The sequence below is a fragment of the Scyliorhinus torazame genome, chromosome 14 (genome assembly GCF_047496885.1).
Source record: "Scyliorhinus torazame isolate Kashiwa2021f chromosome 14, sScyTor2.1, whole genome shotgun sequence".
In the NCBI taxonomy this organism is placed as follows: domain Eukaryota; kingdom Metazoa; phylum Chordata; class Chondrichthyes; order Carcharhiniformes; family Scyliorhinidae; genus Scyliorhinus; species Scyliorhinus torazame.
The window spans coordinates 48,204,308-48,220,966 of record NC_092720.1 but is presented as its reverse complement, the minus strand read 5'-3'; the positions used below and the strand labels follow the sequence as shown (position 1 = coordinate 48,220,966).

General features: G+C 48.7%; 1 protein-coding gene across 2 annotated transcripts in view; it reads left to right on the top strand.

The window, feature by feature from the left end:
* LOC140389708 (uncharacterized) overlaps positions 1 to 8,864 on the top strand; it is a 287,989-nt gene extending 279,125 nt beyond the window's left edge. For both annotated transcript variants that reach the window (XM_072474126.1, XM_072474125.1), the window contains one exon: positions 7,856 to 8,864. In XM_072474126.1, the coding sequence (XP_072330227.1) occupies positions 7,856 to 7,912 (57 nt within the window). In that variant the 3' untranslated portion in view covers positions 7,913 to 8,864. The remainder of the gene's footprint in view (positions 1 to 7,855) is intronic.
* The last annotated feature ends 7,795 nt before the right edge of the window (positions 8,865 to 16,659 follow it).

Below are 16,659 nucleotides of genomic sequence, written 5' to 3'. Positions count from 1 at the left end.
GAAAGTACTTGAGTCGGAAACATTAGGGACGTTCAAGCAGCTATTGGATAGGTACATGGATTACGGTAGAATGATGGGGTTTAGATTAATTTGTTCTTAATCTAGGACAAAAGTTCGGCACATCATCGTGGTCCGAAGGGCCTGTTCTGTGCTGTATTTTTCTATGTTCTATGTTCTAACCACTGTGCTATCATGCCGAATATCCTCATCCTCAATGCTGGGGAACCCAGGGTGGCACGTGGTGCAGTGGTTAGCACTGGGACTGCGGCGCTGAGGACCCAGGTTCAAATCCTGGCCCTGGGTCACTGTCCATGTGGAGTTTGCACATTCTCGCCATGTCTGCATGGGTTTCACCCCCACAACCCAAAGATGTGTAGGTTAGGTGGATTGGCCACACTAAATTGCCCCTTAATTGGAAAAAATATAATTGGGTACTCTAAATTTATTGAAAAAACAAAAACAAATGCTGGGGGTGCCTACCACATCAGTGCGAAAGATATGGTGGAAGCATTTGCAACAATCTTTGTGGTGATATGTCTGTAGGCAGTATCATAGATGGATTGTGTGCGACCTCCAACCAGAAGGTGGCGGTGCACCCACACCTTGCGCTCTCAAGACCATGGTCATGTGACCAGGGACTCCCATATAAGTGGAGGCACATCCGGCCATCGGCAGATGGTGTAGGAGATGGTAGGGAGACATACAGTCGGGCGAAGTGTAGTTCCAGAGGAGTACAAAGAAACTCCATGATAACTTGCTCTATAACAGATTGCTATCTTACCACGTGTGATTCAATAAAGATCCTGGTTTGGACAAGTCAAGGTGTTTGGCGGATTCCTTTGCAAGACATAGGAGACCAAACACAACAAATCTTCAGCCAGAAATGCTGAGTGGATGATCCACCTCAGCCACCCTCAGAGGTCCCCAGCATTACAAATGTCAGTCTTCAGCCAATTTGTTTAATTCCATGTGGTATCAAGAAGTGGCTGAAGGTGCTGGATACTGAAAAGGCAATGGGCCTTGGCAATATTCCAACAATAGTACTGAAGTCTTGTGCTCAAGGAGTTTCCAAGCTGTCTCAGTACAACTACAACTCTGACATATACAATAAGAAAGATTTCTCAGGTATGTCCTGTACATAAAAAACAGGACAAATAAAACCCTGTCAATAACCATCCCATCACTCTACTCTCGATCAACAGCAAATTGATGGAAGAGGTCATCAACAGTACAATCAAGTGACACTTGTTTAGCAATAGCCTGTTCACAGACACGCGGGTCCACAGTCACTCAACTCCTGACCTCCCAGCCTTGGTTCAAACATGAACGAAAAGTTGAACATCAGGGGCGTCATTCTCCGACCCCCCGCCGGGTCGGAGAATGGCCATTGGCCGCCGTGAATCCCGCCCCCGCCCCCGCCGAAGTCTCCGGTACCGGAGATCGGGCGGGGGTGGGAATCGGGCCACGCCGGTTGGCGGGACCCCCCGCTGGATTCTCCGGCCCGGATGGGCCGAAGTCCCGCCCAGGAATTGCCTGTCCCGCCGACGTAAATCAAACCTGGTATTTACCGACGGGACCAGGCGGCGTGGGCGGGGTCCTGGGGGGGGGGCACGGGGCGATCTGACCCCGGGGGGTGCCCCCACGGTGGCCTGGCCCGCGATCGGGGTCCACCGATCCGCGGGCGGGCCTGTGCCGTGGGGGCACTCTTTCCCTTCCGCCTCCGCTACGGTCTCCACCATGGCGGAGGCGGAAGAGACTCTCCCCACTGCGCATGCGCGGGAAACTGACAGCGGCCGCTGACGCTCCCGCGCATGCTCCGCATTTCCGCGCCAGCTGGCGGGGCAACAAACGCCATTTCTGCCAGCTGGCGGGGCGGAAATCCCTCCGGCGTCGGCCTAGCCCCTCAATGTTGGGGCTAGGCCGCCAAAGATGCGGAGCATTCCGCACCTTTGGGCCGGCGCGATGCCCGTCTGATTGGCGCCGTCTTTGGCGCCAGTCGGCGGACATCCCGCCGTTGGGGGAGAATTTCGCCCCAGAGATGAGCTGGCAGTGACTGCCCTTAACACCAAGGCAGCATTCGAGGAGCCCAGCAATACTGCAGTCTGTGGATGGTAGTGCTTGTTGGAGGTCAGTCTTCTCAGCACCAGGTCATCGCTGCAGGAGTTCCTCAGGGTAGTGTCCTAGCCCCAACCATCTTCAGCTGCTTCATCAATGACCTTCCACCATAAAGTCAGAAGTGGGAATGTTCGCTGATGATTGCACAATGTTCAGCACCATTCACAACTCCTAAAATACTGAAGCAGTCAATTTCCAAATGCAGCAAGACCTGGACAATATCCAGGCTTGGGCTGACAATGGCAAGTAACATTCGTGCCACACAAGTGCCTGGCAATGACCATTCAACAAGAGAAGATCTTGGCTTTGCTCCTTTACATTCAATGCCATTACCATCCCGAATCTCCCATGCACTATCAACATCCTGGAGGTTACCATTGACCAGGAACTGACTGGACTAGTCATATAAATAACGTGGCTACAAGTGCAGGTCAGAGGCTAGGAATTCTGCGGTGGCTAATTCACCTCTTGACTGGGCAAAGCCGGCCCACAATCTACTAGGCACAAGTCAGGAATGTGATGGAATACTCTCCACTTGCCTGGATGAGTGCAGCTCCAACAACACTCAAGAAGTTTGACATCATCCTGGACAAAGCAGCCCACTTGATTGCCACCCCATCCCCACTAACATTCACTCCTAATACCGGCGCACAGTGGCAGCAATGTGTACCATCTAAAAGATGCACTGCAGGAGCTCATCATGGCTCCTTAGACAGCACCTTCCAAGCCCATGATCACTACAATCTAGGACAAGGGCAGAATGCACATGGGAACACCGCCACCTCGAAGTTCCCCTCCAAACCACTCACCATCCTGACTCAGAAATATATCGCAGATCCTTCACGGTCTCTGGGTCAAAATCCTGGAACTCCAACCCTAACAGCACTGTGAGTGTACCTACACCACTCAGACTGCAGCTGTTCAAGAAAGCAGCTCACCATCACCTTCCCACGGGCATTTAGGGATGGGTAATAAATGCTGGCCTAGCCAGTGACATTCACATCCCATGAATGAATTTAAAAACCCTTCCTTAAGTATGGCGCCCAGAACTCAAGCTACTATTGTTTCAATAAATGTCTTTACACCCACATGTCTTTGACATCTTTCCTCCGGCAAATCACTCAGAACTAGTCACAGTTCAAACTGTAGCTGATCAATAATTTGTACAGATTTAGAATAACTTGTTTGTTTGCTCGATAACTCATTTACATAACATTGGATCCTGTACACAAAGTTTATACTGCAGTATTAACTTGCCTTTGTTGCTGACTATTGAATATTTATAAAATTATGCTTGTTAAATTATGTTAATAGCAAAATTGAAAAAACTTAGAAAATTGAAGATTCAACATAATATATAAATCATTTGCAGGAGGTATATATTTGCAATATGGCTGCATTATATTTATCAGACAGGAAGCAAAAAGTTGGAATTTAGCAGACGGGTAGCAAAAAGTTGGAATAAATGGATTATTTTCTGATTGGCAGGCATTGAATAGTGGGGTAACGCAGGAAACTGTGCTAGGACCCCAACTGTTCACATTATATATTAATGATTTGGACGAGGTAACTAAAAGTATTATCTCCTAATTTACAGATGATACAAAGTTGGGTCAGAGGGTGAGCTGTGAGGAGGATGCTGAGATGCTTCAGCGGGATTTGGGCAGGCTCAGTGAGTGGGCATATGCATGGCAGATGCAGTATAATGTGAGGTTATCTGCTTCGGTAGCAAAAATAAGAAGGCAGATTATTATTTCAAAGGGTGTAAATTTAGAGAGGTGGATACTCAGCGAGACTTTGGTGTCCTTGTTCATCAGTTACTGAAAGTAAACAGGCGGGTGCAGAAGGCAGTAAAGGTGGCAAATGGTATGTTGGCCTCAATAGCGAGAGGATTTAAGTTAAGGAATAGGGATGTTTTACTGCAATTGTATAGGGTGTTGGTGAGGCCACACCTGAAGTATTGTGTGTAGTTTTGGTGTCCTTATCTGAGGGAGGATCTTCTTGCTGTGGAGGGAGTGCAGCAAAGGATTACCAAGCTGCTTCCTGTGATGGAGGGACGGTCCTATGAGGAGAGAATAAATCGGTTAGGATTATATTCATTGGAGTTTAGAAGAGTGAGAGGGGATCTCATAGAACATAGAACTGTACAGCACAGTACAGGCCCTTCGGCCCACGATGTTGTGCCAAACTAGTCTGAAACTAAGATCAAATCAACCTACTCCCAATCATTCTAGTGCATTCCATATGCCTATCCAATAACTGCTTGAATGTTCCTAAAGTGTCCGACTCTACTACCATAGCTGGGAATGCGTTCCATGCCCCAATCACTCTCTGAGTAAAGAACCTACCTCTGACATCCCTCCTACATCTTCCATCACGAACCTTCTAGTTATGTCCCCTTGTAACAGCTACATCCACCCGAGGAAAAAGTCGCTGAAGGTCCACTCTATCAACCCTCTCATCATCTTATACACCTCAATTAAGTCACCGCTCATCCTCCTTCGCTCCAATGAGAAAAGCCCTAGCTCCTTCAACCTTTCCTCAGAAGATCTACCCTCCAATCCAGGCAGAATCCTGGTAAATCTCCTTTGCATCCTTTCCAAAGCTTCCACATCCTTCCTATAATGAGGTGACCAGAACTGCACACAATACTCCAAATGTGGTCTAACCAAGGTCTTGTACAGTTGCAGCATAAACTCACGGCTCTTAAACTCAATCCCCCTGTTAATAAATGCTAACACACTATAGGCTTTCTTCACGGCCCTATCCACTCGGGTGGCAACTTTCAGAGATCTATGGACATGAACTCCGAGATCTCTCTGCTCCTCCACATTTAGGGTGGTTAGGTGGATTGGCCATGCTAAATTGCCCATAGTGTCCAAAATTGCCCTTAGTGTAGGGTGGGGTTACTGGGTTATGGGGATAGGGTGGCGGTGTGGACCTTGGGTAGGGTGCTCTTTCCAAGAGCCGGTGCAGACTCGATGGGCCGAATGGCCTCCTTCTGCACTGTAAATTCTATGATTCTATGATTCTTCAGAACCCTGCCGTCAACCCTGTAATCCGCATTCAAATTTGTCCTACCAAATGAATCACCTCACACTTATCAGAGTTAAACTCCATCTGCCACTTTTCAGCCCAGCTCTGCATTCTATCAATGTCTCTTTGCAGTCTACAACAGCCCTCCACATTATCCACTACTCCACCAATCTTGGTGTAATCAGCAAATTTACTAACCCAACCTTCAACTCCATCATCCAAGTCACTGATAAAAATCATTAATAGCAGAGGATCCAGCACTGATCCATGTGGTACACCACTGGTGACTGGGCTCCAGGATGAAAATTTACCATCTACCACCACCCTCTGTCTTCTATGTGATAGCCAGTTACTGACCCAATCGGCCAAATTTCCCGCTATTCTATGCCTCCTTACTTTCTGCATGAGCTGACCATGGGGCACCTTATCAAACGTCTTACTAAAATACACGTATACGACATCAACTGCTCTACCTTCATCTGTGTACTTAGTTACCTCCTCAAAGAATCCATTCAAACTTGTGAGGCAAACCTTACCCCTCACAAATCCGTGCTGACTATCCTGGAATAAGCTGTGTCTTTCCAAATGATTATAAATCCTATCCCACAGGACCCTTTCCAATAATCTACCTGTGACCGAAGTGAGACTAACCGGCCTATAATTCCCAGGGTTATACCTATTCCTTTTCTTGAACAAGGGGACAACATTTTCCTCTCTCCAGCCTTCTGGCACTATTCCTGTAGACAGTGAGGACATAAAGATCAAAGCCAAAAGCTCTGCAATCTCATCCCTTGCCTCCCAAAGAATCCTAGGTTATATCCCATCAGGCCCCAGGGGACTTATCTATCCACAGGCTTCTCAAAATTTCTAACACGTCTTCCTTCCGAATATCTACCTCCTCCAGCCTAGCAGCCTGTATCGCACTATCCTCCTCAACAACATGGCCCCACTCCTTTGTGAACACTAAAGAAAAGTATTCATTTAGGGCCTCTCCTATATCTTCAGACTCCATGCACACGTTCCCACTACTGCCCCTGACCGGCCCTAACTTTACCTTGATCATTCTTTTATTCCTCACATAAGTGTAAAAAGCCTTGGGTTTTCCTTGATCCTACCCACCAAGGACTTCTCATGCCCCCTCCTAGCTCTCCTAAGCCCTTTCTTGTGCTCCTTCCTAGCTATCTTGTGCCCCTCAAGTGCCCTATCTGAACCTTGTTTTCTCATCCTTACATAAGCCCCCTTCTTCCTCTTGACAAGACATTCAATCTCTTTTGTAAACCATGGTTCCCTTGCCCTGCCAGATGGCTCCCAGATCCTCCTCAAACTGCCTTTCTGCAGCCATTATACTATCCTTGATTAACAATGCTACTCCTCCACCTCTTTTACCATCTTCCCTAATCTCACTGAAACATCTAAACCCCGGAACCTCCAACAACAATTCCTGCCCCTGTTCTATCCACGTCTCCGTAATGGCCACAACATCGTAGTCCCAGGTACCAATCCATGCTTCAAGCTCACCAACTTATTCCTGATGCTCCTCGCATTGAAGTAGACACACTTCAAACCACCTTCATGCCTGCAGGTCCACTCTTGTGACCTTGGTACCATCCTCAGTACTGCGCTATCCTCAACTTTCTGAAATCCAGCAACGCTATCTCCTAGTCTACAAATCAGCTATCTCCTGGTATACAAATCAGTTTCTCATCCCCCTGCCAAATTAGTTTAACACCCCCCCCCCCCCCCCGAAGAGCTGTAGCAAATTTCCCTCCCAGGATATTGGTGCCCCTCTGGTTCAGGTGTAACTCGTCCTGTTTGTACAGGTCCCACCTTCCCCAGAATGTGCTCCAATTATCCAAGTAACTGAAACCCTCCCTCTTACACCACCCTGTAGCCACATGTTTAACAGCACTCTCTCCCTGTTCCTCACCTCGCTAACAAGTGGCACTGGCAGTAAACCAGAAGTGACAACACAGTCCGTCCTGGCTCTCAGCTTCCATCCTAGCTCCCTGAATTCCTGTTTACATCCCCGTCCCTTTTCCTACCTATGTCGCTGGTACCGATGTGTACCACAACTTGTGGCTGCACCCCCTCCCCCTTAAGGACCCTGAATACACGATCAGAGACATCACGGACCTTGGCACCCGGGAGGCAACACACCAACCGTGAGCCTCTCATAGAAACTTATAAAATTGTAACAGGATCGAACAGGATAGATTTAGAAAGAATGTTCCCGCTGCTGGGCGAGTCCAGGACTCGGGGTCATAGTTTGAGCATAAGGGGTAAACATTTTCAGAATGACATGAGGAAACATTTCTACGCCCAGAGAGTGGTGAATCTGTGGAATTCGCTCCCACAGTATGTAGCTGAGGCCAAAACATTGTGTAGTTTCAGGAAGGAATTAAATATAGCTCTTGGGGCTAAAGGGATCAAGGGATATGGAGGAGGAATCAGGGTATTGAACTTGATGCTCAGCCATGATCACAATGAATGGTGCAGCAGGTTGGAAGGGCCGAATGGCTCCACCTGCTTCTATTTTCTATGTACTATTTTAGCCACTATTCCAAAGCTATGATCCCTCTGAGCAAAATTTCCCTTTGGAAGCTTGAAAACATCTCTTATTCCATGTCTTAAGTTTAACCATACATGACACCTTGAAATCTTAAGTATAGTATTTGCCATACATAATGAATATAATCTTTTCCAGATGAAAATTGAAAGACCGTCATTCAAGAGAAATGGTGCTGACTCTGAAATACCATAAATCCATCAGTATAGCACTGAGGAACTTAAGCTTCTGCCGAAAGCTTATGAAGAGAGACACACTGGCATGAAGGAGTTATTGTGCCAAGAATATACTATTATCGATACGGGTTCATTAGAAATGCATACAGGAATAATGCTTTATTAGAAATCTATACTTGAATCAATTTTCAGTTACCTATACTCTAAATCAACAAAATCATCCAAAATTATGGTTTCATTAATATATAGGAAACACTTGGATAGAATTGTACAGCCCCTCCTACCGGTGGGTTTTCCCTGTCCAGCCGAAGTCAGTGGACTTCAGAATGGCTCACTGCATTTTCCGGCCTCGGCTCACCGCATTTTCCGGCCTCGGCTCACCGCATTTTCCGGCCTCATCCCCATCAAAACAGGGCTGTAAAAGTCTGCCGATTATGTTCATTCATAAGCAATACTCTTCATAATAATACTGTCAGTAAATTCCATCGAGGGTCTTGTGTATTAAAGGGTGTGCTTCATTCCTGGTGTCTGAAAATATCAGTACCTCTCAGTAAATTCCCATTCTTTACAATTTGTGAGATTTATCACTAAGATACCTGCTGCTGAGATATTATCCTAATATATAAATCCTCAATATTTCTTCCAAGTTGAAACCAACAAATCAAGATTACAATAATCATGAAAACATTCCATATATATTCACTTAGAGTACTATTTTTATATGAAGATTGGGTGATCAAATTGCACATGCCATGTTAATATATTAGAACCCGATTTTGTGGTAAGCTACAATATGAATGTATAAGGCCTTTGGTGAAGGGCAATAGAACGTATCTCTGTGAAAAGCACTGGAGCAGTCCTGTGATTAAAATAATCTGAAACATATCATTTTAAAATTGTATACAAAATTTATATAAGAATTCTATTAACATTTTAAAGATTTAAATAAATAAAACAATCAACTGATCTAATCAATGGTAGTTTTTTTAATTTGCTACTGATGCAGATAACATTAGCAATATCACATACCTATAGCTGCCGAGGGGGCATTAGAAGTCAACCATATCGCAGACGGCTGGAGTCTTGGGTAGGTCAGACAGTTAGGGATGGTAAGCTCAAGTTAGGATTCTTCTTGCAGCTTCCAGTCTTTTTTCCTCATGCCACCCAGTAACTACCAGATTTATTGGGTTGGATTTTACACTCCTGTATCAGTGGGATTATAGGCATTGGAACGGGGTGGGCACAAAGAGTCCAGAGGGTGACAATCTAACCATACTCGACCACTCCCAACCTGTCTGAAGTTTTATGGTGAGGTGTCCGACAGCCCTCCTCCCCTTGGGATTATTGGGGACCACATACAATCAATGAATGGCCACTTGAAGGCCTCTTTCCACCACCGCCTGCATTTTACCAACAATGGTGGGTGAGGGCTAAAGCATGGGGAAATCCCGGCAACTTTAGCTACATAGACTGGTGTCAGGTGAGGGGCAGCACAGAGGAGAGACTCTTTTGCAAATCCCTGGGTTGATCAAAGGCCAACCCCCAGATTATCCTGACCATTGTCACCTCCCCCTGGCCTCTTAAACTCAGTCCCCCCAATGCCCACACCTGCCCCACTAAGAAAGTCAGGTATGGGTTCTTCAGCATTGGGATGAATGCAAAGCACTGCAAATGCTGAAGATATGAGAGAAAAACAAAGTGCTGGCAAAACCCAGTACCAACAGCATCTGTGGCAAGATAAACAGAGGCCAGAATGCTTCAGGTTGTCGGTGCTTGCAATCGGCCAGTCAAAACATGCTTCCGGCCGTGATCAGCCCCAGAACGCGATTTCACACTGGCTGGCCAATTCAGAAGTTCTGAAGAGGAACCACAAATACATTAAAAAGTTACTGCACGTTGAGGTGTAGCTAAACCAGATTGTATGATGAGAAATTTGGTCACGTAATGAAATAATCTAACTCATTTGGACAATAAAAAGTGAACAATGATGGAAACCACAGGCGTTCAGACACAAGAGATTTTCAGATCCTGTGGCTAAGTGTTGACGCCATCGTAAACGCCGGAGCGTTTTACGACGGCATCATCTGGCCCCTAGGAGCAGCGATCCTGCGCTACATAGAGGGCCAGCACGGCACTGGAGTGCCTTACGCAGCGCCAGCTGCCGATACGGGCGCCAGCATGGCAGCGCAGGCCCGCGCATGTGTACCGCGGCCAGTGCGGGTTCGCTCATGCCTTCTCCACGCTGGCCCCCGAGCAATATGGCGGAGCCCTACAGAGGCCCGGCGAGGAGGAACATAGACCCCCCTCCAGGATAAGCCCCCCCCCCGCCGATCGATAGGCCCCGATCGGTAGCCCCCCCCACAGAGTCGGATCCCCCCTCCCCCACACCAGGATGGTCCCCGCAGCATGAACGGCAAGGTCCCGCGGGTAGGATCACATGCGAACGAAGCCAACGGGACTCAGGCATTTGGCCCGTCGAGCATGGTGAATCGCTGGGCGGGAGCCGCAGCGAGCGGAGAATCGGCAGACCGGTATCACGTGATTTGTGCCCCACCAGCGATTCTCCGACCCGGCGCGGGGTCGGAGAATCCCGCCCCAGACCTGCCGTGGTGAACCCCAAGAAAGGTCATATGCAAAAGCAACTTCATAGCGAAAAGGAGAAAAGGATATTGAAGCTAGACAACTGCAGACATTTGCCGAGCCTGAGCAGGAAGGTCATCTATCTTGTGCAAAGGGCTGTTGAGGTGGAAACTTAACAGGGATAACGAAACAGGTACATCCCGTTTACTAAATGTTTGAGAAGAATGACCTCAGCCACATAAGAATCTGATACATACGTCGTCGAACATTCAAGAAGAATGAAGAAATTGGTATAAAGGGAAGAGAGATCGAAGCATCAGGAATAAAAAGCCTGGGTACAACCATCACAGAAGACGGCCCGAGTCAGTGGCTCAGAGATCAGTGAAGTACTCCACGGAAAAGGACCCGGCTTGCTGTTCTGCTTCGGTGATACTTCTGTTTGCGTTGTGAGTTGGGTTTATTAGCATATTGAGTTAAAGAGTCTGTGTGGCATTCATTGAGTTAAGTGACATTCATTCAGTTAAAGATTCTATGTGACATTGAGTTTCAAATCTGTGTTACATAAGAGTACAAATGAAGAGTCTTTAAGTGAATACCTATTTAGTCTTCTGTAGATTGTGTGGCGCATCAGTTGTGAAACCTCAAGGGGTGGAGGGGCAAATATCTTGGTGACTCTGGGGTAGGCCCCTGTAAAATGAGGTGATTGCATTACAGTCTGAACGGGTGTCCAACCACCGACATGTCACACAGGGATTGAGTAAAAAATTTTTTAAATGGAAGAGTAGAAAGATAGTTAGTTGCTTATTTGACTGTGAAACTACCTCGACGGAGCGAAAGGAAGCCAGGCACCTTGGGAGAACAGTTTTCGGAATAGACCTAGGGGACCCAGGGCAAAAAGTCATCCAAGTTGTCAATGGCGAGCGCTACATGTATTGTAAAGAATGTGTTTACTCTTTGTCTAATCCTTGCATCCTTTTCATGCCTGTCCTGCTGGCTGGTTTTAAAATCACAGACTTTTGGCATTGAGCTGACCTCCCCACCCCCCCCCCCCCACCGCCCCCCCCCCCACCCCCCCCCCCCCCATCCCCCTCCCCACCCCTCGCTGCATGCTGCTATGTGGACTGATCCGGCAGATCTCCTCTGATTCTTGATGCTGTGGCATAGCCCATAATGTTATTTTGATGGACTTGGCTGACAGCCAATTGGCTACTTTCATTTCCCGGATGTGGTAGATTTTCGATGTAGATTGGCCCGGATTATTCTAGAATGTCCTGCTGATGACTGTGTTTTTACTTTCAGTTTTGTTTGGGAACTGCAGAGCGAAACAGAATTCTTTTGAATGTCTCTCCCAGGAGAGGAGAATTCTCTCTCAAATCTTAGCTGGAACTCCCTTCAGGTACACAGAGCAGTCAGTGAGTACTCAAAACCGACGATAGAGCTGGGGAAGCGGAACTTTTTGGATTCCTCTCCCATTAAACGCACCAGACCACTTGAAGGCCTCACAAAAACTGGTGCTCTGATATCCTGTTTAACTGAGACAAGCTGTTGGTGAGTCTGTTGAAGCTGACCACATATCAGAAACTGAGCAGTGCCGAAGTGCATCTTCCATGTTTAAAGCTCAGCCCAACAATAGTTAGAGTGTGTCCTCAGAGGGAATCCCAAGCCTCAGTATCTGGCCTCAGTGATCCACCTTGAAGATCTAAACCTACTGACGGTTCAATACCTCGCATTCTGAAGAGATCGCCTCCTACAAATTCCTCGACCACAGCAGCGAAGGTCCTCAAATCTTTAAATCCGTGTTATTTTCAATCCTTCCCCTACCCCTACCGTATGTTTGTCTTGTGTGTGTCTGGGTGGAGGGTGGGTTGAGGTTTTGGGAATAGGTAGACTAGTAGACTTTCATTCCATTATTTCCATTATATGTTCACCTTTTACTCTTGTTATAAATAAACAGTTTGTTCATGTTTTACTTATAAAGATAGTGCCTGTAACTCATTGGAGCAGTCAAGGATTAAAGATCTCTGGAAAATACTCAAATTATTGGTTAATTCACATATATTGGGACTCCAGGGTCTTTGGGTCAGGAACTGACTGCACACTTGTAACAGTATGGCATAACGCAAGTTCAAAAATGAAGAGATTAAATCATTAAAACTTAGAACAAAGGAAGAAATTAGGAACAAGAATGAAGAAATTGAAATACTTAATTTAAGAGTTGAGTTGTCATGATATTCAGATAAACATCATGGTGCAAACACACACACACACTGATGGACAGATCAACGGACCAATCAACACACACGCAACATCACAGCCAATCACAAGCAAGAACACACGCACTATAAAACGGGGAACATCACAGTTTCCGCTCATTCCAGCAGGAGACAGCTCAGGGCACAGAGTTCACAGCAAGCCACTCAGACATACACCATGTGCTGAGTGCCTCTCTAAGATAGTGTTAGGGCTGGGTCCACAGGTTAAACAGTAAAGAATGAACCACAGTCATGAGTTTACAGATGTTGTTATTGATAGTAAAACAGAGTTGTACCATCTGCAACCGTGTTGGTTTGTCTGTATAGCGGAACACCCAACACGACATAGTACCAGGATTGGAACCCAGCAACTGTGAGACCTACCTACACATCTTCAGGAATCCGCCATCCTGCGCCATGGACACCATCAGCCGCCGCAGCCGCTCCAAATCGCTGGAAATCTCGGTGTCAACTGGAAGCTGTTTAAGCAGCGCTTCCAGTTCTTCCTAGAAGCCACAGAAAGGGAGAATGCTTCGGACACCAGAAAAATCGCCCTCCTCCTCTCCACGGCAGGGCAACACGCCATCCACATCTACAATTCCCTGGTGTTCGCGGACGGTGAGGACAAGACGAAGTACAAGACGGTCCTTCTTAAACTCGAGCAGCACTTCAGCGTCGAGGTGAACGAGAGCTTCGAGAGGTGCCTCTTCCAGCAGCGCCTGCAGGGTAAGGATGAGCCTTTTCAATCTTTCCTGACACTCCTCCGTATCCTCGCGCAGTCCTGCGGTTATGAGGCCACCTCCGATTCCATGATTCGGGACCAGATAGTTTTTGGGGTCACCTCGGGCACCCTACACCAGCAGCTCCTCAAACTTAAGAGCCTCACCTTAGCCACTGCCATCGAAGCCTGCGTCCTCCATGAAAACGCGACCAGCCGGTACTTCCAATTCCAGGCGGCCGAATCGGCACGGCAGGGGTCCTACGAGGCCGAGCGGGTACGGTCGATTGAGTTCCTCCCGGCCTGCAGCCCAGACGACGGCGGCCATTTTGCGCGCTTTCCGCAGCCTCCCGCGCTTGTACGCGCCAAAAGAGACGTCGACGCAGAGGGACGCGACGCGCAGGCGCGCTCTACGCAGGACCGAACTGCGCATGTGCGATGGCGCAATGAACGCCATGACATCATGACGTGCGGCAACTGTGGATCCGCACATTTAAAGCAGCAATGTCCAGCAAAGAATCGACAAAGCCTCCGCTGTGGCAAAATGGGACACTATGCTGCCTGCTGTCGAGCAGCTCCACCTGCCATCGCTCCCCAATTCCGCCAGCCTCGCAGGGATGTGTGGGCCATTCAGCCTCCATACACCGAGTCATACCCTGACGATGTACAGACCGGTGATACCGACGACCGGGAAGCCTTTCACGTCGCGGTCATTGACAGGAACCGGATGTCCCCAAGCAGGACTCACCAGCCGATGCCAGTGAACAGCGTTAATCCGGGTGATGAATGATGTGCCACCCTAACGGTCAACCAACCACCAATCACATTCCGTTTAGACACTGGTGCCTCCGCCAACCTTATAGCATGGTCAGCCTTCTATGCCTTGAAGGTCAGACCACCGATTCGGCCATCCCGCTGTCAGATGGTCGATGACAGCGGAAATTTTATCCTGGCCATGGGATCCTGCCAGCTCGAGGTCACACACTATGCATACACAGCCACACTGTCCTTTAAGATAGTTGGATCATCGAAGGACTCCCTGCTAGGTGCACAGGCATGCAAGGTTCTCCACCTCGTTCAGCGGGTACACACTCTGTCTCCAGAAGGCACGTCCGACTTCCCGGATGCAGAATTTAGGGCACAGCTCCACTCGCTCCTCGCCCACAACCAGGAGGCTTTAGAGGGCATGGGCACACTGCCCTGTACTTACAGAATACGCCTCAAACCGGACGCCACCCCAGTCATTCATGCACCTCGTAGAGTCCCAGCACCACTCAAAGACCGCCTCAAGCAGCAGCTGCAGGATCGCCAGGACCAAGGAGTGCTTTCCCGGGTCACGGAGCCCACGCCATGGGTCAGCTCCATGGTATGCGTTAAAAAGCCCTCTGGCGAACTCAGGATCTGGATCGACCCGAAAGACCTGAACAACAACATCATGAGGGAACACTACCCCAGACCCAAACGGGAAGAGATCACAAGCGAAATGGTCCGGGCTAAAATTTTTACAAAGCTTGATGCCTCAAAGGGTTTTTGGCAGATTCAACTGGATCAGCCCAGCAGGAAGCTGTGCACTTTCAACACTCCCTTTGGCAGGTACTGCTACAACAGAATGCCGTTCGGCATCATCTCGGCATTCAAGGTATTTCATCGAATCATGGAACAGATGATGGAGGGCATCGAAGGGGTGCGCGTCTATGTTGACGACGTCTTCATCTGGTCCACCACACAGGAGCACATCAGTCGTCTCCAGCATGTCTTTGCTCAGATACGAGAACACGGCCTGCGCCTCAACCGAGCCAAGTGTTCTTTTGGCCAAACTGAGCTAAAGTTTCTGGGGGACCACATTTCCCGGTCAGGAGTGCGTCCGGATGCAGACGAAGTGCAGAATGTAGCGCCATTACAGCCATGCCGCAGCCGGCAGACAAGAAGGCAGTGCTACGCTTTCTCAGGATGGTCAATTTCCTGGGGAAGTTCATTCCCAACCTTGCCTCCCACACAACGGCTCTTCGCCACCTAGTGCAGAAGACCACGGAGTTCCACTGGCTACCCGCACACCAGAAGGAATGGGAGGAGCTCAAGACTAAGCTCACCACAGCCCCGGTATTGGCGTTCTTCGACACCTCTCGAGATACGAAGATCTCGACTGATGCCAGCCAGTCCGGCATTGGGGCGGTATTCCTGCAAAGGGACAACACTGCATCATGGGCTCCGGTCGCCTATTCCTCGTGGGCCATGACCCCCACAGAACAGCGCTATGCGCAGATCGAGAAGGAGTGCCTGGGTTTGTTAACCGGCATAAATAAGTTCCACGGCTACGTGTATGGTCGCCCTCAGTTCACCGTGGAAACCGACCATCGCCCCCTGGTCAGCATCATACAAAAGGACCTGAATGAGATGACCCCCTCGCCTCCAGCGCATTCTGCTGAAGCTCCGGAGGTACGACTTCCAACTGATCTACACCCCGGGAAAGGACCTCATCATCGCGGATGCCCTGTCCAGAGCAGTGAACACACCGCCTGATTCGGAGGGAATCGTATGTCAGGTCGAAGCGCATGTGGCCTTCACATCGGCCAATCTGCCAGCTAATGATTCAAGTCTGGCCCGTATTCGCCGGGAGACTGCGGCTGACCCCCTTCTACAACGTGTGATGCGCCACATGACGGGAGGGTGGCTCAAAATACAGTGCCCACAGTTCTACAATGTCCGGGACGACTTGGCCGTCATTGACAGTGTCCTCCTAAAGTTGGACCGGATTGTGATCCCACACAGCATGCACAGGCTGGTCCTCGAACAATTACACGAAGGCCATCTCGGGGCTGAGAAGTGCAGGCGGAGGGCCCGAGAAGCTGTATACTGGCCGGGCATCAGCGATGACATTGCCAACATGGTGCTCAACTGCCCCACCTGCCAAAGGTTTCAGCTGGCGCAACCCCCTGAGACGCTTCAGCCCCATGAGTTGGTGACATCCTCCTGGGCGAAGGTGGGTGTTGACCTTTTTCATGTGCTCGGCAGGGACTACGTCATCATCATAGATTACTTTTCGAATTATCCAGAGGTCATACGCCTGCACGATTTGACATCGTCCGCTGTCATCAGGGCCTGCAAAGACACCTTCGCTCGCCATGGCATTCCGCTTACTGTCATGTCGGACAATGGGCCCTGTTTTGCAAGCCAAGAATGGTCGTCTTTTGCTGCTTCGTATGGCTTCACACACAT